This window comes from Ambystoma mexicanum, chromosome 11, assembly GCF_040938575.1.
Source record: "Ambystoma mexicanum isolate Mex_15411 chromosome 11, UKY_AmexF1_1, whole genome shotgun sequence".
NCBI lineage: Eukaryota > Metazoa > Chordata > Amphibia > Caudata > Ambystomatidae > Ambystoma > Ambystoma mexicanum.
This window is the reverse complement of record NC_090934.1, coordinates 1,247,851,843-1,247,872,678: the sequence shown is the minus strand read 5'-3', so window position 1 is coordinate 1,247,872,678 and position 20,836 is coordinate 1,247,851,843. Positions and strand designations below refer to the sequence as shown.

Below are 20,836 nucleotides of genomic sequence, written 5' to 3'. Positions count from 1 at the left end.
GTGAGATGCTTAACCAGTGGGTAGCATAGAGCTCCAGTGGTCTCACAATTTAGAAAGTGAGTTATTAAGCACTGTGCAGATCACCTAGAGGGCAGAATGCGGAATCATTGGTTTAGCTGCTTTGACCAGAGGATGGTCTAATGAGTGTGCGCAGCGCATCTAGTAAGAAGCATGTCCAATAGATAGTGGCATTGGAAGAATGCGCAGTCATCCATTGGACAGTGGATACATCTTTAGTCTAGGAGCTCCTTCAAAGAAGGTAATATGGTGCTTGCAGCTGAAAAGGTGGCTTGGGTGTAGCAGCTACAACCATGCATCAGTGGTGCTGGGGAGTAGCATTTAACCAGGTGGCAGCATGGCACAGCAATGCCCTTTGATACCCTTCAGGAACTGTGTGGAGAGGTGTAGAGATCATGCATCAAGCAGCACTGGTCTGGGAAGAGAGGTGGTGCTGAGGAGTGTGTAGCCAACTAAGTCAGCAGTGGTCTGGCCACTGCTTCAAACAACAAAGTGAGGCATGGTACTGACCTTGACCCCATACTTCACTTTCCCTGCATAGTGCTTGATGATGAATGCCGGCTCCATCACTGCTGGAAATTCAATATAACCATTTCCCTCGTGCTGGCGCTTAAACTTTTCCAGAAGAGTCTGATTTGTAGCCTGTGGGAAGCTGAAAACAGTGAAGAAAATAAATGCAAAATAATTAAAAACTAATAGATAAGTGACAATGTCAAGCTGAGTACAAGAATCAAATTACTCACATTTAAGCAGAGGAATACCAATGCATAATTGTTTTGTTGAAATAGTGGGAAAATATTTTATCGAGTTCCTACTTAATCGCAGCACTGGATAAAAAAGTACAACTAACTCATTGGAGTAACCAACGTCCTCCTAGCCTATTTTCTCCCTACCTTTGTGCTGGGGGAATATCCTCCACGGGAGCGGGAATGGGACATGAGCACGATGCAAAGTAGTTTTATAATAGAAATAATAATGTGAAAGGGTGTATGCAAAGGCACGTACCCCACACAGCACCACTATCTTGCAAGCTCCTGGCTACAAGTGCCAGACCTTTATTCACACAATACATTTAGGCACTTATTAGGTTAATAGAGGGATGGTTGTGAGGTGGAAGGAGAAGGGGAATATGAGTACGGTAGTCGTCATTGGGAGTAACCTCTACTTACTCCTAAATCCGAGCCCCTTTGCTCCATTCTTGTGTAAGATCACAAAGTACCCTCAAATGTTGAGGAAGGCTGAACTCCAACTCTTAAATCCGTATGAAAGAACCTCAGCCAAAAATATTGTGCATTACTGCCCGCCCAACTGCATGAATGCTTTTGCAAATGTCCTCTACAGGCATGTGTCTGGGAAAAACAGTGATGCAGCGTTAGCTTTAACCAAGTGTATGTGTGTAGGCTTTTGTGTGGAGCAGTTTTACTGAGCAAACAGCATTTTAAAATACATGTTAAACCGATCAGGAAATTCTGGATGTTGACAACTTCAAGGCAGGAGAAACCCCACTAAGTGCAACAAACGGTCTCTACATGAAGTTTGAATTGATAGATTGTTCTATGGCAGTGTCTGCATACTTGTGATGCCTAGCCTACCGAGTTAAGATCAAAGAAGACACATCTATTAGGCCCAAAAGTGAAGTAGCCCCTAGTGTGTGTCCTGGGTGTGTGACAACACTGCCAGGCAACTTAGTTAGAGGGCTAGTATTAGCCCCTAATGGTGGCAATCCAGGATTGATCAATCCTGGTGTTAGGTCTTGGCAGACCCTCAGTGAAAGTGCTAGGTCTGAAAGGCACATCTGAGAATACTCAGGACTAAGAATATATTAGTTATTTATTCTTCTGAAGACACCTGGCAGTTGCTGTTGAAAAACAACTTCCCAAACACAACTTGATATACCCAAGTATAACCTAAAAACTGCAGATGGGTTGAGCTTCCCGGTGTTAGCAGCAAAGTGCTAACACTCCCTATAGACATCAGAGCCGAACCTTCCTTCTGGTCCTATAGATCCAAAGTGAAGGACCTGCTCTTCACCCAGCAACATTAGCTCACCACTTTCTTGATATGCATCATCAGCGCTTGGCCTATGCTCTTCCAGCTTGCCTTTAATTACTGTACCTGCACTACTTCCATATCCATTACCACTGCTCAAGTCTGGGGAGCACTTCTTCCCAGCCTAACGTTTCCTTCGTCTACCCCCTATATGCCATGCTGCAGACATAATGACCACACTGTAACCTGGTCCATATGCCTGCTGTTCCTGTCTGTCTTTTTCATCTACTGTACTGTAATTTTAACAAATGTTCCATGTCTAAGCACCTCAGGGTTAGGTTGCGCTATACAAATAATAAACTAAACTAAATAATCACATGAGGAAAGATCCAATTAAAGGTACGTATGGCTCCAATCACAGCAAACTAAGTGTGCAAATCCAATTCTGCGTACATTTTGTCAAAGTACGTACATCATCAAACCTCTGTGGCTTGAGAGATGGAAGTAAAAAATATGAGCATGTTAAAACACATCTGCTAACTGATACTTCTGCACAGTCCGCATGGGGGGAAAACAATTGGTGGTAGGGGCTGAAGCCATGCGCAAGGTATGAGCCGGATGGATCGGAGGAGGGCTGGGTTTGGATCATGGATAATGTTGGGCAAATTTATTTGTTCAAACTTCGAACCATCTGAATTTCAGCTGGTTCAAAAAGTTCAAACCAAGGTCTAAACATATGAAAAGTTTGAAACAAAAGTTCAAATCCACTAGCTATATAAAGGAGCCATGTGGTTAAATCTCATGCAGTCTTTGGAAGCTTTCAAAGATGCCGGAGCATTTTGTGGAGGCACAGGCTTTAGACATTTGGGAAAGTGATAACACAATGTAGTTGAGTGGGAGGAAGGGATGCGATACGTGGTGATTTGGCAAGGCAGATTTAAAAAACTGTAACAGCATATTTGATTGCGCGGGGTGACACATGCAGTTATTTCCAGTTAATTTCACGAGTGGCATAGGTGTAGGGAATCCTAGACTGTGAGATAAGCTTAGGGATCCAGTGTGTGCGATAGACGCACACGACTTGATTTTTGTGTGAGACTTATTGGGGTCCGGAGTAAATAACAGTGATAGTTGGCTGGATAAAGTGACAGACCTTCATTGAGACAAAACATATGAAGACTAGAAGTGAGTGAACGCTCAGCCCACATGCCCCAGGGCGAAACTGCAGGGAGCAGCCCAGAATACCTTGGGACAGCTTCTGCTATTGCGTTGAAACGCTGACATGACCCTGGTGGTAGGAGTAAGTTAGACACCCACAGAGGCAGGAGATAACCATCAGTGTCTGTAAAGTGAATGAACAGCTCACGAGCCGATAATATGTCTGGAGTACCAAAATGATCTACAGATAGGGAGAGACATGCGCCTCCTAATCCCTTTACACCAGCTGCAGCACCTGGTATGTGCACTAGTGAAGCCAGAACATCAGAAGGCCAATTGAAGGTGTCATTAAGGCAACATTCTACCCGTATCCCATGTCATTTTGAAGAGCATGGAGTAAAAGTACATGAACCGGTATTGCGCCACAATGACAGTGCACCCCGAAGCTGCACTTTCAAATACATCCACTATTGTATTGGGCGTAAAACAGATATCATGTAACAAAGATCAGGCCAGAAAAAAATGCCGTGCACTTGAACTTCAGGTCTCAGTCTTCCCATGTTCCATCCACAGATGAGGAGTCAGAGGAAAAGGACTATGATTGGGATGAAATGGATGACTAAGGTCAAAATAAAAAATACAGTCCTTCAGGGGCCAGACAGGATTGCTCATTGCTGCTTGAAAGTATTCACACTAGTGGTGAAGAGCAGGAGAATGTGACTACAGACACAGAAGCTTGCCCCCCCCACCTGTCTACAAAATGCAGGCTTCCTGTCGCAATCAGGTGCCACCTAAAAGGCCAACCCAACCACTCCCTTCACTACCCGCACATTCGGAAATCTCTCTCTCTCTCTCTCTCTCTCTCTCTCTCTCTCATATGAGGGAACTAAGTAGTCCCTAAAACTGTCAATGATGAGACTAGGGGCCTCATTACAAGTCCGGCGGTAACTGTGCCGGTAAAACTGGCAGGTTGCTGCCAGACTTGTACATTTTACTGGCGCCTAGCTTGCCGGAAACACCGGGGCATTACAACCCTGGCGTCCAGGAAGTGAGGCGCCAGTAAAATGTTGTTCCCCATTCACATAGAGTCCCATCGGACTCGATGGGAGTGGGGAACACGGAAGCACCAGCACCGTTAATAACGGTGCCAGTGCTTCCGTGAAAGTCTGCCTATCGTCTCTCTTTATTCCTTCTTGTATTGTTACAATTACACACATCACCTTACAGTGAAGTGCAGTTGGGATACTTTGTATACTAATTTATTTGTATATGCTTTTTAGCTACTTTTCATATGTGCCTAAAACAAGCTGGTGGCAGCTGTGATTTTTGCATTTTTTAAAAATATTTTTGTCATGCCCTTTTGCATTTAACGCACATGACTAATAAATGTGGCTAAAACCCTAAAATGGCATTGCCATGAGATTTTCGCATACTCTTTGGCCAACTTGTCCTTCGGCCTTAGTAGGTCAGAAAATGCCATATATGGTAACCCCTTACCCGGGGAAAGCTGCTGCTTTCGTGGGCAAATGGGCTTTGTGTGTGTGTGAGCCAGAGGAGGGGGCTGGGACTGTCTGGTCCTAGTCTACATCCTCGGGCACCCGAAAGTCTGTTACTAGACATTTGTGATGACCAGTGGTTGTCCAGGACTGGTCAACCCTGGCCTGTTTGAATGTTGCAGATTCTTCCATTGTTGGGCTTGGGCTAGCTCACAGCCTGAATCTTGGATAAAAGGAGGTGTCCTGCAGCCATTCAGCATATCATTGTTGGAACCAAGATTTATACAAAGAAGAGTGGCCCGCTGATGACCCCTGCATCTGACCAGCATCGACTGCAGTGATTAACCCGGTGAAACCCTGCTATTTTACCTAATCTCAAAAGACGCTTTGACCCTTGTACTGGTGGGAACAACCAGTCTCGACCCCTGCTTGCAGATCCACGCCTTGGAACCCTTTGGAAGTGTTGTTTTGGGCTACCACGCTGAACTAGTCGCTGTTCCAAGCAGAGCCTCGGGACACCCAGGATCTTCAGCGCATGCCATAAGCCAACTATCCTCACAATTATAGCCTTCTAACGACAAGGGAAGCTGAGGAGGGGCTGCTTATGTGTTCACCACTGGAAGATCACCTGTCGTCGCCCGACTGTGGAGAACTCCGCTGGAACCATTCTTCTGCAATCCCATGAGGGAGGCCTTCAAGTACTTCCCTGGAACCATATGGTAAAAACTGCGACCAGCTCCGTACACAAAAAGTGCCCTGTGCACATGCGACCCCTGTGCTCCCCCTCACCCGAACCAAGGACAGACAATTTGAGCCCAAGCAAGTTCAGTAAGACCTATAGTGTCACCTGGAAGAATCAGAGTCAAGGGGATAAGTGAACATATGGAATAAGTTACTTACCTGTAACTTCGGTTCTCCGGCATTGGTATCTTTCATAGATTCACATGCTGTGAATATTCCCAGTCATCAGGCTGGGAATTCTCGGTAACAGCAATTTAAACTTAAACTTCCACTTCCTTTTGTGCTCTAGTACAGTCATCTTTGGGTCATACTGCCTACCGCCAACATCACATTTAGCTCCTCCCCTGTCGGCCATCTTCAGATTTGGCAAGCGCATGTGAGTGGCAGTAAGAGCCAAAAGATGAGCCATGTGGGGGTAGGAGGAAGGGTCGCATATGGATCTATGAAAGATAACAATGCTGGAGAACTGGAGTTACAGGTAACTTATTCCTTCTCCAGTATTGGATCTTTCATAGATTCACGTGCTGTCAATAGATTACAAAGCAGTATTAATAAACAATACATACGGGCGGAGGCAATCTCCCAGCACAACTTACGACTGGAGACTTACTAACCTCACACAAAAAGGTTCCTCAGAACCAACTGGCCAACGCTGGATTCTTCTGTCGAATCTCTGTTGACGCAGTAGAACTTGGTGAATGTGTGCACCAATCTCCAGGTACCTGCACAGCAGATGTCAGGCAGCGGGATCCCGGAGAAGAAAGCAGTGGTAGCAGTCACTGCTTTGGTGGAGTGAGCCTTGGGCCTGGCAGCCCGTTGATGGCAGAAGTAAATGCAGGCCGCAATCCACCTTGATATGCAATACTTCGATAAGGCGTTTCCCAGTCCAGTCGGGCCAAAAGACACAAATTATTGGTCCGTAAGACAGAGTGAAATAGTATATGCAACATAGTACTTTAGGGCATGCACCACATCCAGAGTATGCAATGCTTGCTCAGCCTGGAGAAGTCGGTGTGCCGAAAACCACTGGCAAAACCACTGGTTGATTCAGATGAAAGGTGGACAGCACTTTAGGCATAAAGGTCGGATTAGTGCATATAATGGTCTTCTCCTACTTGCCTGTCCGATGTTATGGCCACCAAGAAGGCAGTCCTTCAGGAAAGATGCTTGTTGGGCGCATTGTGCAGGGGTTCAAAGGGAGGTTAAATGAGCCTTGACAACAGCTCATTCAATTCCCATGCAGGCGCTGGACGCCAGACAGGCGTGAAAGATCTCCCTGCAAGAACTTTCACCAACTGGTGGGACCCAGAAGGTGTCTCACCCGCTAGTCCCAGAGGGTGGGGGCGGATCGCTCTCTCTCCATCTATATCTATATCTCTCTCTCTCTCTCTCGGAGTGGGACACCGGATGGCGAGACGCGGTATCCCTCCCCCTGTAACGCCTTTACCGCATCCTACCAGAATATCTGGGAACTTTATCCCTCTACTCTACTACACTACACCCCTGACCCCCCCCCCCCTCCTCCTCTCCCCGGCCGCCTTTCCCTTCTCAAACACTTTCACACAGACAGCCCGCTCTGGGAGAAAACAGACTCACACCCAAGCAGTGTACCTGCCATGTCCTAATACTATGGTCAGGCGAAGTCAGCCAATCACTCACACATGACTTAAATTAAACTTCCCACATGGCTAAAAGGAGGAGCACAAGAGCATACTCTGAGCAAGGCAAAGTACATGAAGGAACAGCAGTTTCGAGTCGACAGATGAACGAGGGGAGAAAGACGGTAAACCAAGAATGGTTCGCAAGGAGGGAAATACCCTTGACCTTTTCGGCATGGAACAGTTACTTTCAAGAAACCTTCGAGTCCGAAAGCGCAAGACCAAGAAACCAGGCTGAAGAATCCTGCAAATCCTGCACTGAGTGTCGGAGACACCGAAGGCCCTCCCGCGTAACCTACCAAGGTGGGGAGGAGCAGCAGCTGCCGGGGTATTGTCCTTGGATCCAAAGAACAAAGATGCGCCAGAGAGAGCAACACAATGCAAGACCGGTCTGTGTTGATGTCAAGGTTGCAAGCCACAACACTGTATAATGAGCGTTGGAATGAACATTGTTAAACGCATGTGATGAAAGACGTGAGTAAAGCTAAACTGCTGATGAATATTTGACCTTGAGAAGGAAAGATACAATACCCTTGACAGAGTGGTCCGGCACCGGGCTCAATCGAAGGTCTCCAAGGTATCCTACCAAGAAAAATGAAAGTAGAAGATTGATGAGAACATTGTGTGAAGTGAATCGAAGTGGTCCTGCGACGGTTTAAGCAAAACCCATCACACATTCTAAAGTCTTCGATTTTGATATCAAGAGGATCCATGCTCGAACTAGGGAGATCCATGGTACCAGCCCAAACAAGGGATACCAAGTGTAAACATTGTGGTAAAAAGGGGGTCCAAGCCTGAAGGAGGGAGACCCATGATAAACGCTGGAAGTGACGATCATGATAGGAATGGAACTTTGATATTTGTTTGTTACACAAGGCCCTCTACAGTAAGAGACTTATTGGAAAAGTGACTTTAGCAGAAGGCTCTGATATCTATGCATTGAACTGTATCCTTGTGGCAGATAAGAGTGTGTCTGCAGCTCTAACGTGCCGCCTTGCCCCGTGCTGAAAACATGGGAAAGGGAGGCCAACTGCTCAACCGTCCTGACATATTTCTTGAACACTTAATTTTTGTACACATTACTGTCCCACACCCTTTTGTATTTAGAAATAGGATTGGCAATAGGTTTATTGGTATAGGCCCTTTTATTTTGACAGAGACTCGACTAGGACTGCGTTATTATTTGATGGTCATAGCTTGCTCCCATCCTTAGATTTAGGTTAGATAGGTGTTTAACCAACCCACTGAAGTTCAATAAACCCCCCTTGAACTGAGATGACGTGTGTCTGTCTTCACTGTTTGATACAATGCCTTCCTTACAGACCACAGGGATGGCATGCCTGCCGAACGGTTGTACCTGGAAATGGCAGCTAAGTGCATCTTGATTGAAGTGTGTGCCAACACCGCCCCAGCCAAGGATAATAGATGAGGCAAAATGTCTTGTGGCCGAATGGCATGAGGCCGCAATTGGTGACTTCTGCACCACACCTAGAAGTGTCTCCATTTGCTCTTGTAACACACCAAAGAGGACGGTTCTCTAGCCCAGCCCAGAACCTCTTGGCAGTTTTGTGGAAGAGACAAAGACCCGAACTCTAAGAACACAGGAGCCAGGCCATCAGATTGAGGAAGGCCGGGTCATGGTGCAGCACCGCCCCTTCGTTCTTGCACAGGAGAGCCTGGTGTGGAGTCAACTTGGGAGAAGCAGCTGACGATAGGGCGAGGAGGTCGGAGTACCAGTCTTGGCCACGCAAGGGCCACTACTATCTGTTTGCACCGATATAGTCGGAACGTGTTGATAGCCTGTGCCACCAGAGGGATCGGAGGATTGCATAAAGAATCTTACCCTCCCATGGAAACGCAATGGCGCCCTCAAGCTTTCCGGGTGGGGGAATCAGCTGGTGAAACTCTTGCACCGACTGTTGTCGTAGGTGGCAAAAAGGTTGATCTCTGGAGTGCCCAAGTCTCACACAACAGGTGAAGTTGGTCCTTGTGCAGTTCCCACTCGTGGTAAGAGCGCAACTCCCTGCTGAGGGAGTCCGCTAGGGTATTCTGAATCCCTGGTAGATGGAGGAATCAGGAACATGTGGTGTTGCAATGCCTAGTGCCAGAGGGCCTGGTCCTCCCTGGACAGCTGTGACGGCCTGGTCCCCCTTTGTTTCCGGGCATAGATCATCAATGTTGCATTGTCGGTGTCGATTCGCACCACCTTCCCCGCTAGTAGGGAGAGGAAAGACTTTACGGCCCAGAAAAAGGTTGCAATTCCAGCAGAAAGATGTGTAGCCCCTTTTCTGATGTGGACCAGAGCCCTCTCATGTGTTGGTCCCGACAGTGGGCTTCCCCATCCCTCCAATGAGGGATCGTTGGGACGGTGGCCTGGTGGTCTGGTAGCCTGAATGGGGCACCCTTCACTAGAGGGCCCTCACTGACCACCAGCGAAGGTTCTGCCTGAAGTCCTGTGTCAGAATGATGTGATCATCCTAGGACCCTAATGCCTGAATCCATTGAGAGTCCAGGAATTATTGCACCGGGCACATGCGCAGCCTGCAGTGAGTGATCAGAGGAATGCATGACATCACCCCAGCAGCGACTTGTAATCGCGAAACCGGGGGCCCCCGGGCACTGTTGAGGTGGTGCCGCCACCCTCTCGTCCGTGGCAGTTGTAGTGCAGTACTGAGTGCTGAGCTTTGCTCCCAGGTAGAGCGCCTGTCTTGATGTCACAAGGTGCGACTTTGGGAAATAGATGGAGACTCCGAGGGTTTGCAGACACTGGATGGTGGACGCTGTGCTGTCTTCTGTCAGTGGTTAGGAGGAGGCCCTTACCAGCCAGTCATCCAAGTCCAGGAATAAATGAATGCCTCTCCGCCATAGGTGAGCCTCCACTGGTGCAAGGCACTTGGTAAACACCTGTGGAGCTGAACGAAGGCTGAAGGGCAGGGCCTTGAATTGGTAGAGTACTCCTGCCACCACAAAACACAGATAGTGCCGGTGTGAGCAGCGAATAGGGATGTGAAAATATGCATCCTCAAGATCGAGGGATGCCAGGAAGTCGCCTTGTTGCAGCTGGGACAGGACCGGTTGCAGTGTTACCATGCGGAACGTTTGTACTTGTAGGAATTTGGTGGGCACCCTTAGATCTAATATATGCTTCCAACTCCCCGACTTGTTGTGCAGTGCCTATTTTCTTACCAGGAAGTAACAGGGGTAGACTCCTGTAGCCAGTTCTTGCTTTGGCACCTCTGCCACCGCCCCTTTTACTAGCAACGACAACACTTCTTGTAGCAGGAGGTGGCTTAACTTCTCTGGCTTGTGTGCGGGTGGAATGTCCAGTGGTATGTTTCTGAACCCCAGCAAGTGGCCCTACTGCAGAAGGGGGAGCACCCATTCGTCAGATGTGATGTTTCTCCATTTCCTGATGAATCGTCACAGCCTTACTCCCACTGGGGTGATGAAGCGGGAGTACTGGGCCCTGTATTGGTCATGGTTTTTGCCAGACTGACACCTGGATTGGGAGTAGCCACAGCGGCGCTGTGCGTCTCTGTAGGACTGCAACTTCTGCCTGCATCACTCCCCTGAGGAGTATGGTGTCTTGTACGAGGAAGAGGAATGGTACAAGGAACGGTTATCCCGTGAAGTTCTATTGAAGCACCTTTTTCCAGAACAAAAGGTCTGGCGCCTTTGCTGCAGCTTGCCCTGGGAGTGAGCAGACTCAGTTTTGATGGAGAGTAAGGCTTCGTCGACCACCTTATTGAAACAGGTCTACGCCATCGAAAAAGGCATGTCGACGACTCTAGATTGCACATCAGGCTGAAAATCAGTAGTCTCGAGCCAACTTTGTCGGCAAAGGACTGCTCCATTTCCAAGATGGCGAAATCCTGTGTCAGCATTATCTACCGATACTGTAATGGCAGGGTCTGGTGCCAACCTTCAAAGAAAATGTCCATTGCCTCTTGTTTTTTGTCGTCGGGCAGAAACTCTACTTTGTACCATAACTCACAATCATATCTGGAGAGAATGGCCATTGCTTTAGCAGCCCTGATGGTAGTGGCTGCAGTGGTTATAATGTTCTTGCTGAAGGCATCCAGGCGTTTTCCCTCCTTGTCTGGGGGAATGGAGCAGGAAGATGATGGGTTGGCTGATCTTTTTCTGGACGCAGCAGAGACAACAGTCTGGCGTAGGCTGTGTGCGGAGACAGGAAGGGGTGCTATATGGGGCCCTGTATTATTCAGAACTGTCCTTGTTTGCCTGAGCCGTTGCGGGGTGTGCCATGGTGACAAAGCCTTCCTCCCAAACATCTTCTAAAAGCAGAATGGACATAATGGATTCTGCCGCTCCCTCCGTTGGTACAAGAGACTTTCCTTCTGTTGCTCCTCCGGGGTGAGGCCGAACATTTTTGCTGCCCTGCTCATGAGCGTATGAAAGGCCCCCACTTCATCTGGTGGAGAATCTCTAATTGGGGCTTCATCTTGTTTCCCATCGGCCTGGACGAAATCCTCAAGTTTGTCAATGTGGTCAACGCCACATCATCCAGCTGGTCTGGGTCAGTGCCCGTCCCGGTCTCAGATTGTTGTCGGGGTCTTGCCTTGCGTTCAACCCCCTTGTTGGGTCATGGAACTTCTTCCTCCCTGGAAGGACCAGGGGCATCTGCGGGTGGGCGTTGTGGTGGTATTGGGGTTGGTGCCGGTCCAGGAAGCCTTTGCTGCAATGTAGCCACCAACGTAGTAAGGGCAGATAATCTATCCAGCGATATGTCCCTTGGCAGAGCCGGCTCCCATATATCCCTTAGTGGAGCTGGCAGCACTGGAAGTAATTCGCGCCCTGCAGGGGTTGGATGCAATACTGGTAGCTTTATCAGGCTTGCGTTTCCACATGGTGACATAGGCTGCCCCTTTGAAGGTGGTGTCCTGTGTTGCGAGAAAGAGGGAGGTGACATGATAGCCTCCACATCCCTCCCTTCCAAGTCATCAGAGGAAGAGAGACTTGGCTCCATGACAATGGTTCCCTCTGGGAGTAACCCCACTCAGATCAGGGTATAATGGCAGTGGGAACACTGCCAGCACTGACTGTGTTGGTGGGGGTGGCTGAAGTGGTCATGACCAGGCGAGAAGACAATGTTTGTCACTGACAGGCTTGACAACAGGGGCACCAATGTCATTACGTAGTTGTCGCTGTCAAGGTTTTCGTTGACGGGTGTTAGTGAGAATTCTCAGAAAAGTGCTTATTTCCCTTCACCTTAGAGACCCCTAGCAACTTTGCTGGATTTTGGGGACTGGTTTTTTTCCCCCTGCAGAGAGTGTGAACCTTTTTCCCCACTCTCAGGTATTTTTATGTGTTTTTTACACTTGTGTTCTTTGGTTATGGGGTTTAGATAACCCCATAGGCATCATCCTTTTATTGTTGTGTCACAGCACCTTTAGTGCAGTGGCACAGGGGTGTCCTTTGGACTTTCCAAGGTTTAAATACCCTCTCTTGACTCATGGACATTGCGTGTGTGCTAACTAAAAGAACCATCGCAATGGCATGGAAACGACCTAATGGCCCACAATACAACTCATGGTACGGGGAATTGGAGCGATGGGTGGGAGCTGAAACCAAAGCTTGGGAGGATAGTGTCTCTAGATCTCCTGATGATGCAAGTATGGCGCTAGACGCTTGGAAAGCGCTGACATGGAGTATGTTTCATCCATCTGACGACAAACACCCTTGAATAATCCGCCCCTCCGTTACTAGAACTTATCTACTATAGAGGCATTTGTAACAGATTATTCCCAGAGCCCGGATTCTCCGACTCCATCCCCCCCACTCCTTACCCTTATCCCACGTGTCTTACCCCTGATCTGATCTCAATCATATCGACTCCCAGTGACGGCAAGGATCAAGTTCAAGACCCTCTGCATCGTCCACAAGGCTTTCAGGGGCTGGGGACCGCAATACCGCCAACTCTCTCTACAGAGATATCTTCCTACACAGGTCCTCCGCTCCTCCAACTCCCTGAGGGTCAGTCGCTTCCCCAAGGAATGAGTTAAGGGAAGAACTCTTCCTTCAGCTGGTGCCTCCCTCTGGAACAGCCTACCTGCCTCTCTGAAACTTTAGCAGAACCATCTCCAGTTCCGGAAGCACCTCAAGACCTTCCTCTTTGCTTCAGACTTTTCTCTTCCTCTCCCCTGCTGATCTCCTGTCCGATGCACACACTGGTCACCTGGCCACCATCTGAATTCGTGCCCAGGTCCCTGCCTGTCCTGCTGCAAACCTGCACTACCTCTTGGCACCCCCTGCACTTGTGGTTTGATTCTGTAACCCTACATCCCCTCTCCTGCACTTATAAGACACTTGTTGTCTGCACTTCTGAGCATCCGCACTTGCCACCCATTGGCTGCACTACTTGTTTCCCTTTTCGTTGTCCTGCACTTCTCCATCCTCCCACCCCCCCGGCACTTCTCCCCTCCCCGTTCCCTTGCACTTGTGCGATCTGAATGTCAATAGGCCTAGTAAGATTGTTGTTTTGTCCTCCCTCGGTTTCCCTTCGCTTGCCTTGTCGCGCCTTGAAACTTATTTATAACGTGCCTATACACATCATATCATAGACCACACTCCCACTTTAAGCCCAAGCCTTGACTGCCTGGATTGGGTTTAGGCTAACCCAATGTCTTCCCCGTTTACCATAGAAATGCTGGCCACCTAAAATCCTGTGCCATTTTCGAAATCCATCTTAACACCATCAATACTTCGAGCCGATTGCAAACACTTTCGATCCCATGGTCGACTATGGTTAAAAGCGTGCTGAATCAGCTCAACCCATTAAAGCCACAGATCATTTCTAGAAGGCCGTGACTTGAATAGATCAAGCCGATTCAAGACTCTTCAAATCTGTAGGTCCCTATGAGCTTGAAGAGTATCCAATCTGATAGAACCACATCACTACACACAGTGTACAATAAACAGAGTAAATAGGCAAGCCGATTTGAAAGGCTGTGAACCAAATTATGGTGCTATTGATTCGTGGTGTTTATTGTAGATTTGAGCTGTATCTCGATCCCATAGGAAACTCAGAGTACACTTTACAGTGATTTGAACAGTTTCGCAATTCAAAAATTTCACAAGACAGTTTACAAGTATTGCAATCCTGCTCAATCGACTGCTGGGAGATCCAAAGTTCCCACCGTTAAACTGTTTTTTGATGATTTTATTGTTTAGTAATGTTCAATAATCCCTCAGATGTGATAGCCTGTAGATGTGATTGTGATATTAGACTTTGAAGATCTGGAGTGCAAACTATCCTTTTCACATGTTGGCAGTGCCCTAAACAGTCTTCACCGGAACTCTAAAACCATGCCTTACACATCTTTTTTCTGAATAAATGTCTCCCCCTTCAGTTTCCTCTTTCTCATACATTTCATCCAACTAAGAAAGAAAAAAGCAAAAGCACTGAGTATACGCTAGGTTCCAGTTGTAAATATGTGGAGGGGAGTATGCTGCGAAACACAAAGCTGTGTTCTGTGCAAGACCTATAAGGTTTGTCAGCTCGACTGCTTGCATTTCCATCTATTCCTAAAATTATATTACTTGCTAGGAGATTAATTTAATATGGACAGAATTCTGATGCAGATACTTTTTGTCACATTCTTTAATGATTAAATATATTGTCAATTAAAAGTATACATTTTCTTTTTTTTCCCTGTTAGGCAAGATTGTGTGCAGTACTCTGGGAGACTAGAGCAACCTTGTCCTCCTGACAACAGGTAACCCAACCTTTGGTATAAGTCTGTACTAAACAGGTTGGTAGTGTGGCTGAGCAGCCAGGCTTATCTCAAGTGGGATCAATGTGAGCAGTAGGGTTTTTACAGAGAGATTCACAGTGACAAGTATTCAAATGAACTCTTACACTCGAGGTTTCTTGATTGAACAATTATTAATTTATTTAACAATCAGAAGGGAGCAAAACATGTAACACTTCAAAATATACTTCAAAACACAGTTTCTCTAATCAGATGATACCCATTGGGGGTGGCACACAGACACTTCCCACACCCTCAGGTGACTTAAATAGCTAGGACACTGTGGACATTGATTTATCACTGGTACATTTAGAGCAATACCGAGTTTGGAGCAAAGGTTACATAGGTGAATAAAACAAAGGTTAACAAATAATTCATAAACTGGTAAGTACTTTTTGAACCCTCCGATGCAAAGTAAATGAACCCTTTCCTGGGGCAAAGGTAAAAGCACAAAGTCAGAGGTAAGAAGAGTCTCTCGGGGAGCCAGGACAGCCAATGTTAGTTGAACAAAGCCTAGGGGAGCTGAAGATCTTCTTTGCAGGTGAGTAAAAGTCTTGCACAATGTTTTTTGAAAGGTTTGTAGAAATAAATTCACTTGAAGGGCCACACACTGGGAGGCTTGTGTGGAGCAAAGCTGCAAGCAACCCTGCCAGGGCAACCAAGACAAGTCTCAACTGAGAACAAGTAAGGCTACACACTTAACTTTACAGTACCTTTGGTTAGAAGAAATGGTTCCAGCTGGCTTCTATTCTTGTGTATCTCTGCAGATCCTGTTGTTCTTGGGCCTCAGTCGTGGGGACAAGAGCGAGGACGTCTGGGGACTCGTGCACTGCAACTTAAAGGTCAGCCGCAGCAATGACCAAACTTCAATTCAGCGGCACTCCTTGCGTCTATAGCAAATAGCGCCAGCGCGGTCTCTCGGATACCACTCTGGACTTTCTTCGCATCTGGGGTCCAGCACTCTGTTGAGATGGCTCAGGCTTGGTCAGTCCTGCTTCAAGGGAGTCCGGAGGATCTTCCTGGAGCTCGGGTATGACTTAAAAGCGATGCACTCGGTTTGGTGTTCCTCTCCCTGGCACTTCGGTTCCTGCAGCAGCAATTGAAGTGCAGCCAGCTCTGAGAAGATTTCCAAACAAGTTCACTTTGGGAGTGATTGGTCCCACCAACCCAAGGGGAGAAGGCGTCCGTTGCAGGGCTTCTCTAGTCGAGGCGAATTCGGAGCTTCAGCACAGCACATTTCTTTATAGTTTACTGGTTTTTATATGCACTAGTGATGTTCATAGTATGTTGGCTGACAGTTAGTTAGGAATTGGGGAATTTGCATAGAGGGAAGGTAGGGTGAAAAAGATGAGGAGCGCACCAGGGTTTAAACCATCATTTGGTAAAGTCATATTAATGTGCAACTGCCACTCTTTAGATTGGAGGCAGGGGAGCTAAACAAGGTGTACAGGGAGTGCACGCCAAAAGGAGATTTATTAGTTGTAAGGAAACAAGACAATTAGAAGATTCTAATTTACTAGCTACAACTAAAGGTCTTGGACAAGCAAGAAGATCTGCTCTTGAGTAGTCATGTTTAAAATGGTGGTGGACAATATTGTGCATGTATACAATTAAAAACCCACGTCATGGGGGCGCTGTTGAGCAGCCCAAAGATGGCTGCCAGTAAATCCTGTTGCTGTGGTGGTCCCTCGAATCCCCCTACCCTGAAAATCGGCCTGCACAGAGTTAAAGGTGGTGGGCAGCAGTGGTCCAAAAAGTGGGCACAACGATCGTTCCTAAGTGCCGTTTTGACTCTGTGCGCCGCAGGCGGCGTGGCGTGACCCGTGGCTGCCAACAAGCTGCGTATTCCAGGACGGGCCTGCCTGCTCCACCACTCTTGCGCCCTCGAGGGGCGGGCTGCGTCCGGATCAGAGGACTGCGTCCTCGATCAACTTGCCCAGGCAGCACGATCCGGCTTCCTGCAGCTAGCCGGCCCGGACTGGTGTGCCCCATCCGGGAATCTCAGACGGGGGCGTCTGCCATTGCCGTGCGGACCTCGGGGGGCCTCTCGACACAGCAGCGGGGATGCACCTGAGTCCTGACCCCTGTGTGTGGATTACGCCGGCGCTACTGGTGGGGGTCAGCCCCTGTCCGCCTCCAACTGGACCGGGGAGACGGCGGTGCGCACGTACCCCCAGGACGCCTGATCTGCTGGCGGGCCCCTGCTGAATCTGGAGGCGGCCCCGAGACCAACAGCCGAGCCGGAAAGTTTGGCTTTTATCGGACCCAGTGTGAGACGCACCTGGACATCTCCGCTCCCACATGCATCAACCGACCGACTCCAGAGAGCCTGCCGCGTGGACGTGACACGCGGCCCGGACTCCCTGTGGCGCTGTACAGCTGCACAGGGAAGACGACAGTGAGGCGAGCCTGAAGGGAGCTCGCTCACCATTTCTACGTAGAACGGGGGCTTCAACAACCATTTGCCTGCGAGGGACTGAGGGCCTCCCACTTGTTACTGGTGGGAGCAATCCATGGGGCGCGTCCCAGCAAACCCATATATGAACCCCTAGCCACGACAGGATCCCCTGCACCACCCTGGGGGGCTTAGTTACTCCTTTTATGCAGCGGCCTGCTCCTTGGTAGCACTGCTGGTTGGAGCGTGTGGCCCCGCGGCTGCTTCTGCTGTGCGGGCTGGGGCTGATTCTCGAACTTGTTGATTGCACCACCCATGAACCTCAACCGAAGCGGCCCACACCAGCCATACTAGCATTGTACTCTGCAACCAGGACCCACGGGAGGATTCCCTGCTCCACTGAACTTTGCTCTGGCCTTGCCATCGCCACTTGCTGTCGCCCTATACGGTTCGCCTCAATCTCCCCCTACAGATTGAGCTCCTGCAGGCCCAATTTTGAATGCTAGCGAGCTACACATGTAAGACGGCTGTGACCAGAGGCAGCGCATTGGCTCTTCACCTCGCTGATCCTCCCATGGGGCCAACTGTTACATGACGGGCGCCTTGACCCCATAGCTGCATTGTGCTTTGCCTCAGATACAACCACCCCCTGTGGTCTGTCAGTCTGCACTCCACCCTCCCCAGCAGACCTACTCCTGGCGCGTCTATCCTGAACACCGGCAGGATACATTTGGGGATATAACTGTGTGCTCATAGCCCAACGACCGCCCGCCCTGCTGTCCCACCCAGGGGGTGCAATGCTGGGCGTCAGACATTTTAGCACAGCACAGCACACACCTAATGCCCTGGGGCAACTAGCGGGGGGAATATAGCTAGTGACTGTGCCTACGACTACCAAGTCTCATCGCACCTGGGTCTCTGCTTGTGCACAAGGTAAGACGCATCTACACGCTAAATTCCATATCCAATTTTGATCTCGACCTTTTAAGCACTGCCCTCAAGACTTGGAAATTGCGATACCCCACCTCCGCGCTACTTGAGAGGAACACACTGCTCCCGCCAACACCTGTGGGGTCTGCTCATACTCAAGATGTCCAACAGATCCCGCAGCACTGGCAAATCCGGTGCCATGGACAAGTTTGCTAAAGCTACAGCTAAACCTGAACAGGTACAGCCCGATACCAGTCAGGACAATGCGGACGTACAGGGGGGACTCCTGGCCTTGATCTCGCCATCATGATGGAGTCTTTGGCTAAGAACTTTGCCTCCTTTCACAAAAAGTTGGACGACAAACGCCAATGTTTGCGTCACTCAGATCCAAGCTGGACCAGCAGGGCTCCTGGATTACGATGTCAGAAACTAGGATTAGTGCCAATGATCACGGTATCACTGCACTGCAAGACACAGTGTCTACCCTAGTCAGTGACATGAAATCAGTCAAAGCCAATTGTGATGATTTGGAGTCTAGATCATGGAGGAATAACATATGCATCACCTGGGTCCCGGAGAACGTGCTCAAGGGCCGGCTTGAACTGGCAACAGAAAATCTACTCAAGGATTTACTAGGTGACTCGGATCTATCCCCCTTCTTTGCAGTTGAGCGGGCCCACCGAGCGCTAGCCCCACGTCCTAAACCTGGCGACTTTCCGAGACCAATCAAAGCGAAAATCTTAAGCTATAGTGACAGGGATCAAATACTTTGACTTGCACGAGAAAAGGGCGAATTTAGATTAGAGGCGCAGACCATCAGGATATTCCCAGATTCCTCCACAGGAGTGCAGCAAGAGCATCGACAATTTATCAGAGTTAAAAAACTGATCAGAGAGGGGAACATCGCTTACGCCATACTGTTTCCAGCTCGCCTGAAATTCACTTTTAACAACAAACTGTACTTTTTCACATACCAGATGAAGCGGTGAAATTCATCGAGGCAGTGGCAGCCTGTATTACCTTCGCCAATTTAATTGCTTATAAGCTACATCATACGTGTGGTCACCGACCTCACCCTGATGCCTCTGACCACTGTTACTGTTAGATCTATATCTACATCTACATTTTCTCATGTTTGCTATCCAGAAAGGTGGCCACCTGGTTCCTAATTCAAGAGGGGTGGGGGTATGCCCGATCGCCACGAATGCATGAGAAATGTAATGGAACCCCTAGGTTCCCATGTAAGTTGGCCATACAGCAGCGGCGCACCCCACTGCGACAGCAATGTTTGTCACTGTGTTCCTGCTGCGTACAAGCCCCTGTTGGGCCGCTGCAAAGGTTGGGCCCGGTTGGGGACGGCTCACCTTTGGGAGAGATGGGGGGGAGGGACAGTCACACTGCCAGTTGTTGATGTGCAGTTAGGGTGGAGGGGTGGGGTGGGGAGACCTCTACAAAAGGCAGAGAGGGTATGGCATTGCACGCATGGGTAGACAACATTGCTTCATCATGAACAACTCTTGGCATATACGCTGTCGCGTATACTGGGATGTTCATTAAAACAATGGCCATTCAGATTATGTCATGGAATTTCCGGGGGACAGGAAATTTCACTAAGGCCTGCAAGATCATAGCATACGCGCAGAGGCATGATGTGAAGATACTCCTCTTGCAAGAAACACATGCCTTCGGCCACCTTGCATCATGCCTGGCACCCTCCTTGGGCCCGAATAGGTTTTATACTACATACTCCACACAATCCAGAGGAGTGTTAACACTGCTTCATAAATCTGTGAAATTTGTACTGAAGAAAAGCCTAATAGACACTGAGGGGAGATCCGTTATTCTGCATTGCATATTGGCAGACCGGGAGTGCCTGTTGGTGAACACGTACGGCCCTAATGTCGACACCGCTGAATTCTATGATAAGATATCCTCCATATTGATGGGCCATGTCGGGGTACCTATAGTTTGGGGGGGGGGGGGGTTGGTGGGACATGAATCTTATACTTGATAACGATCTAGACAGGACAGGTACGGCATCCAGAGTCCACTCATGGGCAGCTAGAAGGCTACATGCAGACATGATATCCCTCGGGTTGCTGGATGTCTGGAGGATACTCCACCCTCAGTCGCGGGTGTATACCTTCTACTCCTCTGTCCATGATAGTTCATCTAGAATAGACCCGTTCATGACTACAGGCGACCTAATTGGTAAGGTTACAGATACTCGTATACTAACTCGCACCCTGTCAGACCATGCACCTGTGATGCTGAGCTTGGAGCTCGGGCCCCTCTTGCCCCCTCGCAATGCCTGGTGCTTCAAATCCAAAGCACTACTTGACGTAGTGTTCAAAGCAGAGATCCTCTCAGACATACAGACCTTCTTTGAATGCAACCCACAGAGGGACACTACCTTTGGGGTTCGGTAGGAGGCCTTTAAAGTTTATATCAGGGGCATGACCATCTCACGGAAGGCGGGTGTTTTAAAAACAATTAGGAATGACCTACAGCGCTCCGAGGGTAGACTCAAAGTTTTGGAGCGCGAGTGTGCGGCAGATGTGACGCCATCCAAGTTGGCTCAAATTAGAGCGGAACTGGAGACGTTTGAATCTCATGCTATGCGAGAGATAAAGTACCTGGCGCGGCCAATCACAGCAAGGAAGTATGGAGAGGGGGAAA

General features: G+C 48.8%; 1 protein-coding gene across 7 annotated transcripts in view; it reads right to left on the bottom strand.

The window, feature by feature from the left end:
* MYO9A (myosin IXA) overlaps positions 1-20,836 on the bottom strand; it is a 1,154,601-nt gene that overhangs the window by 522,482 nt on the left and 611,283 nt on the right. For all 7 annotated transcript variants that reach the window (XM_069624659.1, XM_069624658.1, XM_069624661.1 and 4 more), the window contains one exon: positions 529-670. In XM_069624659.1, the coding sequence (XP_069480760.1) occupies positions 529-670 (142 nt within the window). The remainder of the gene's footprint in view (positions 1-528; positions 671-20,836) is intronic.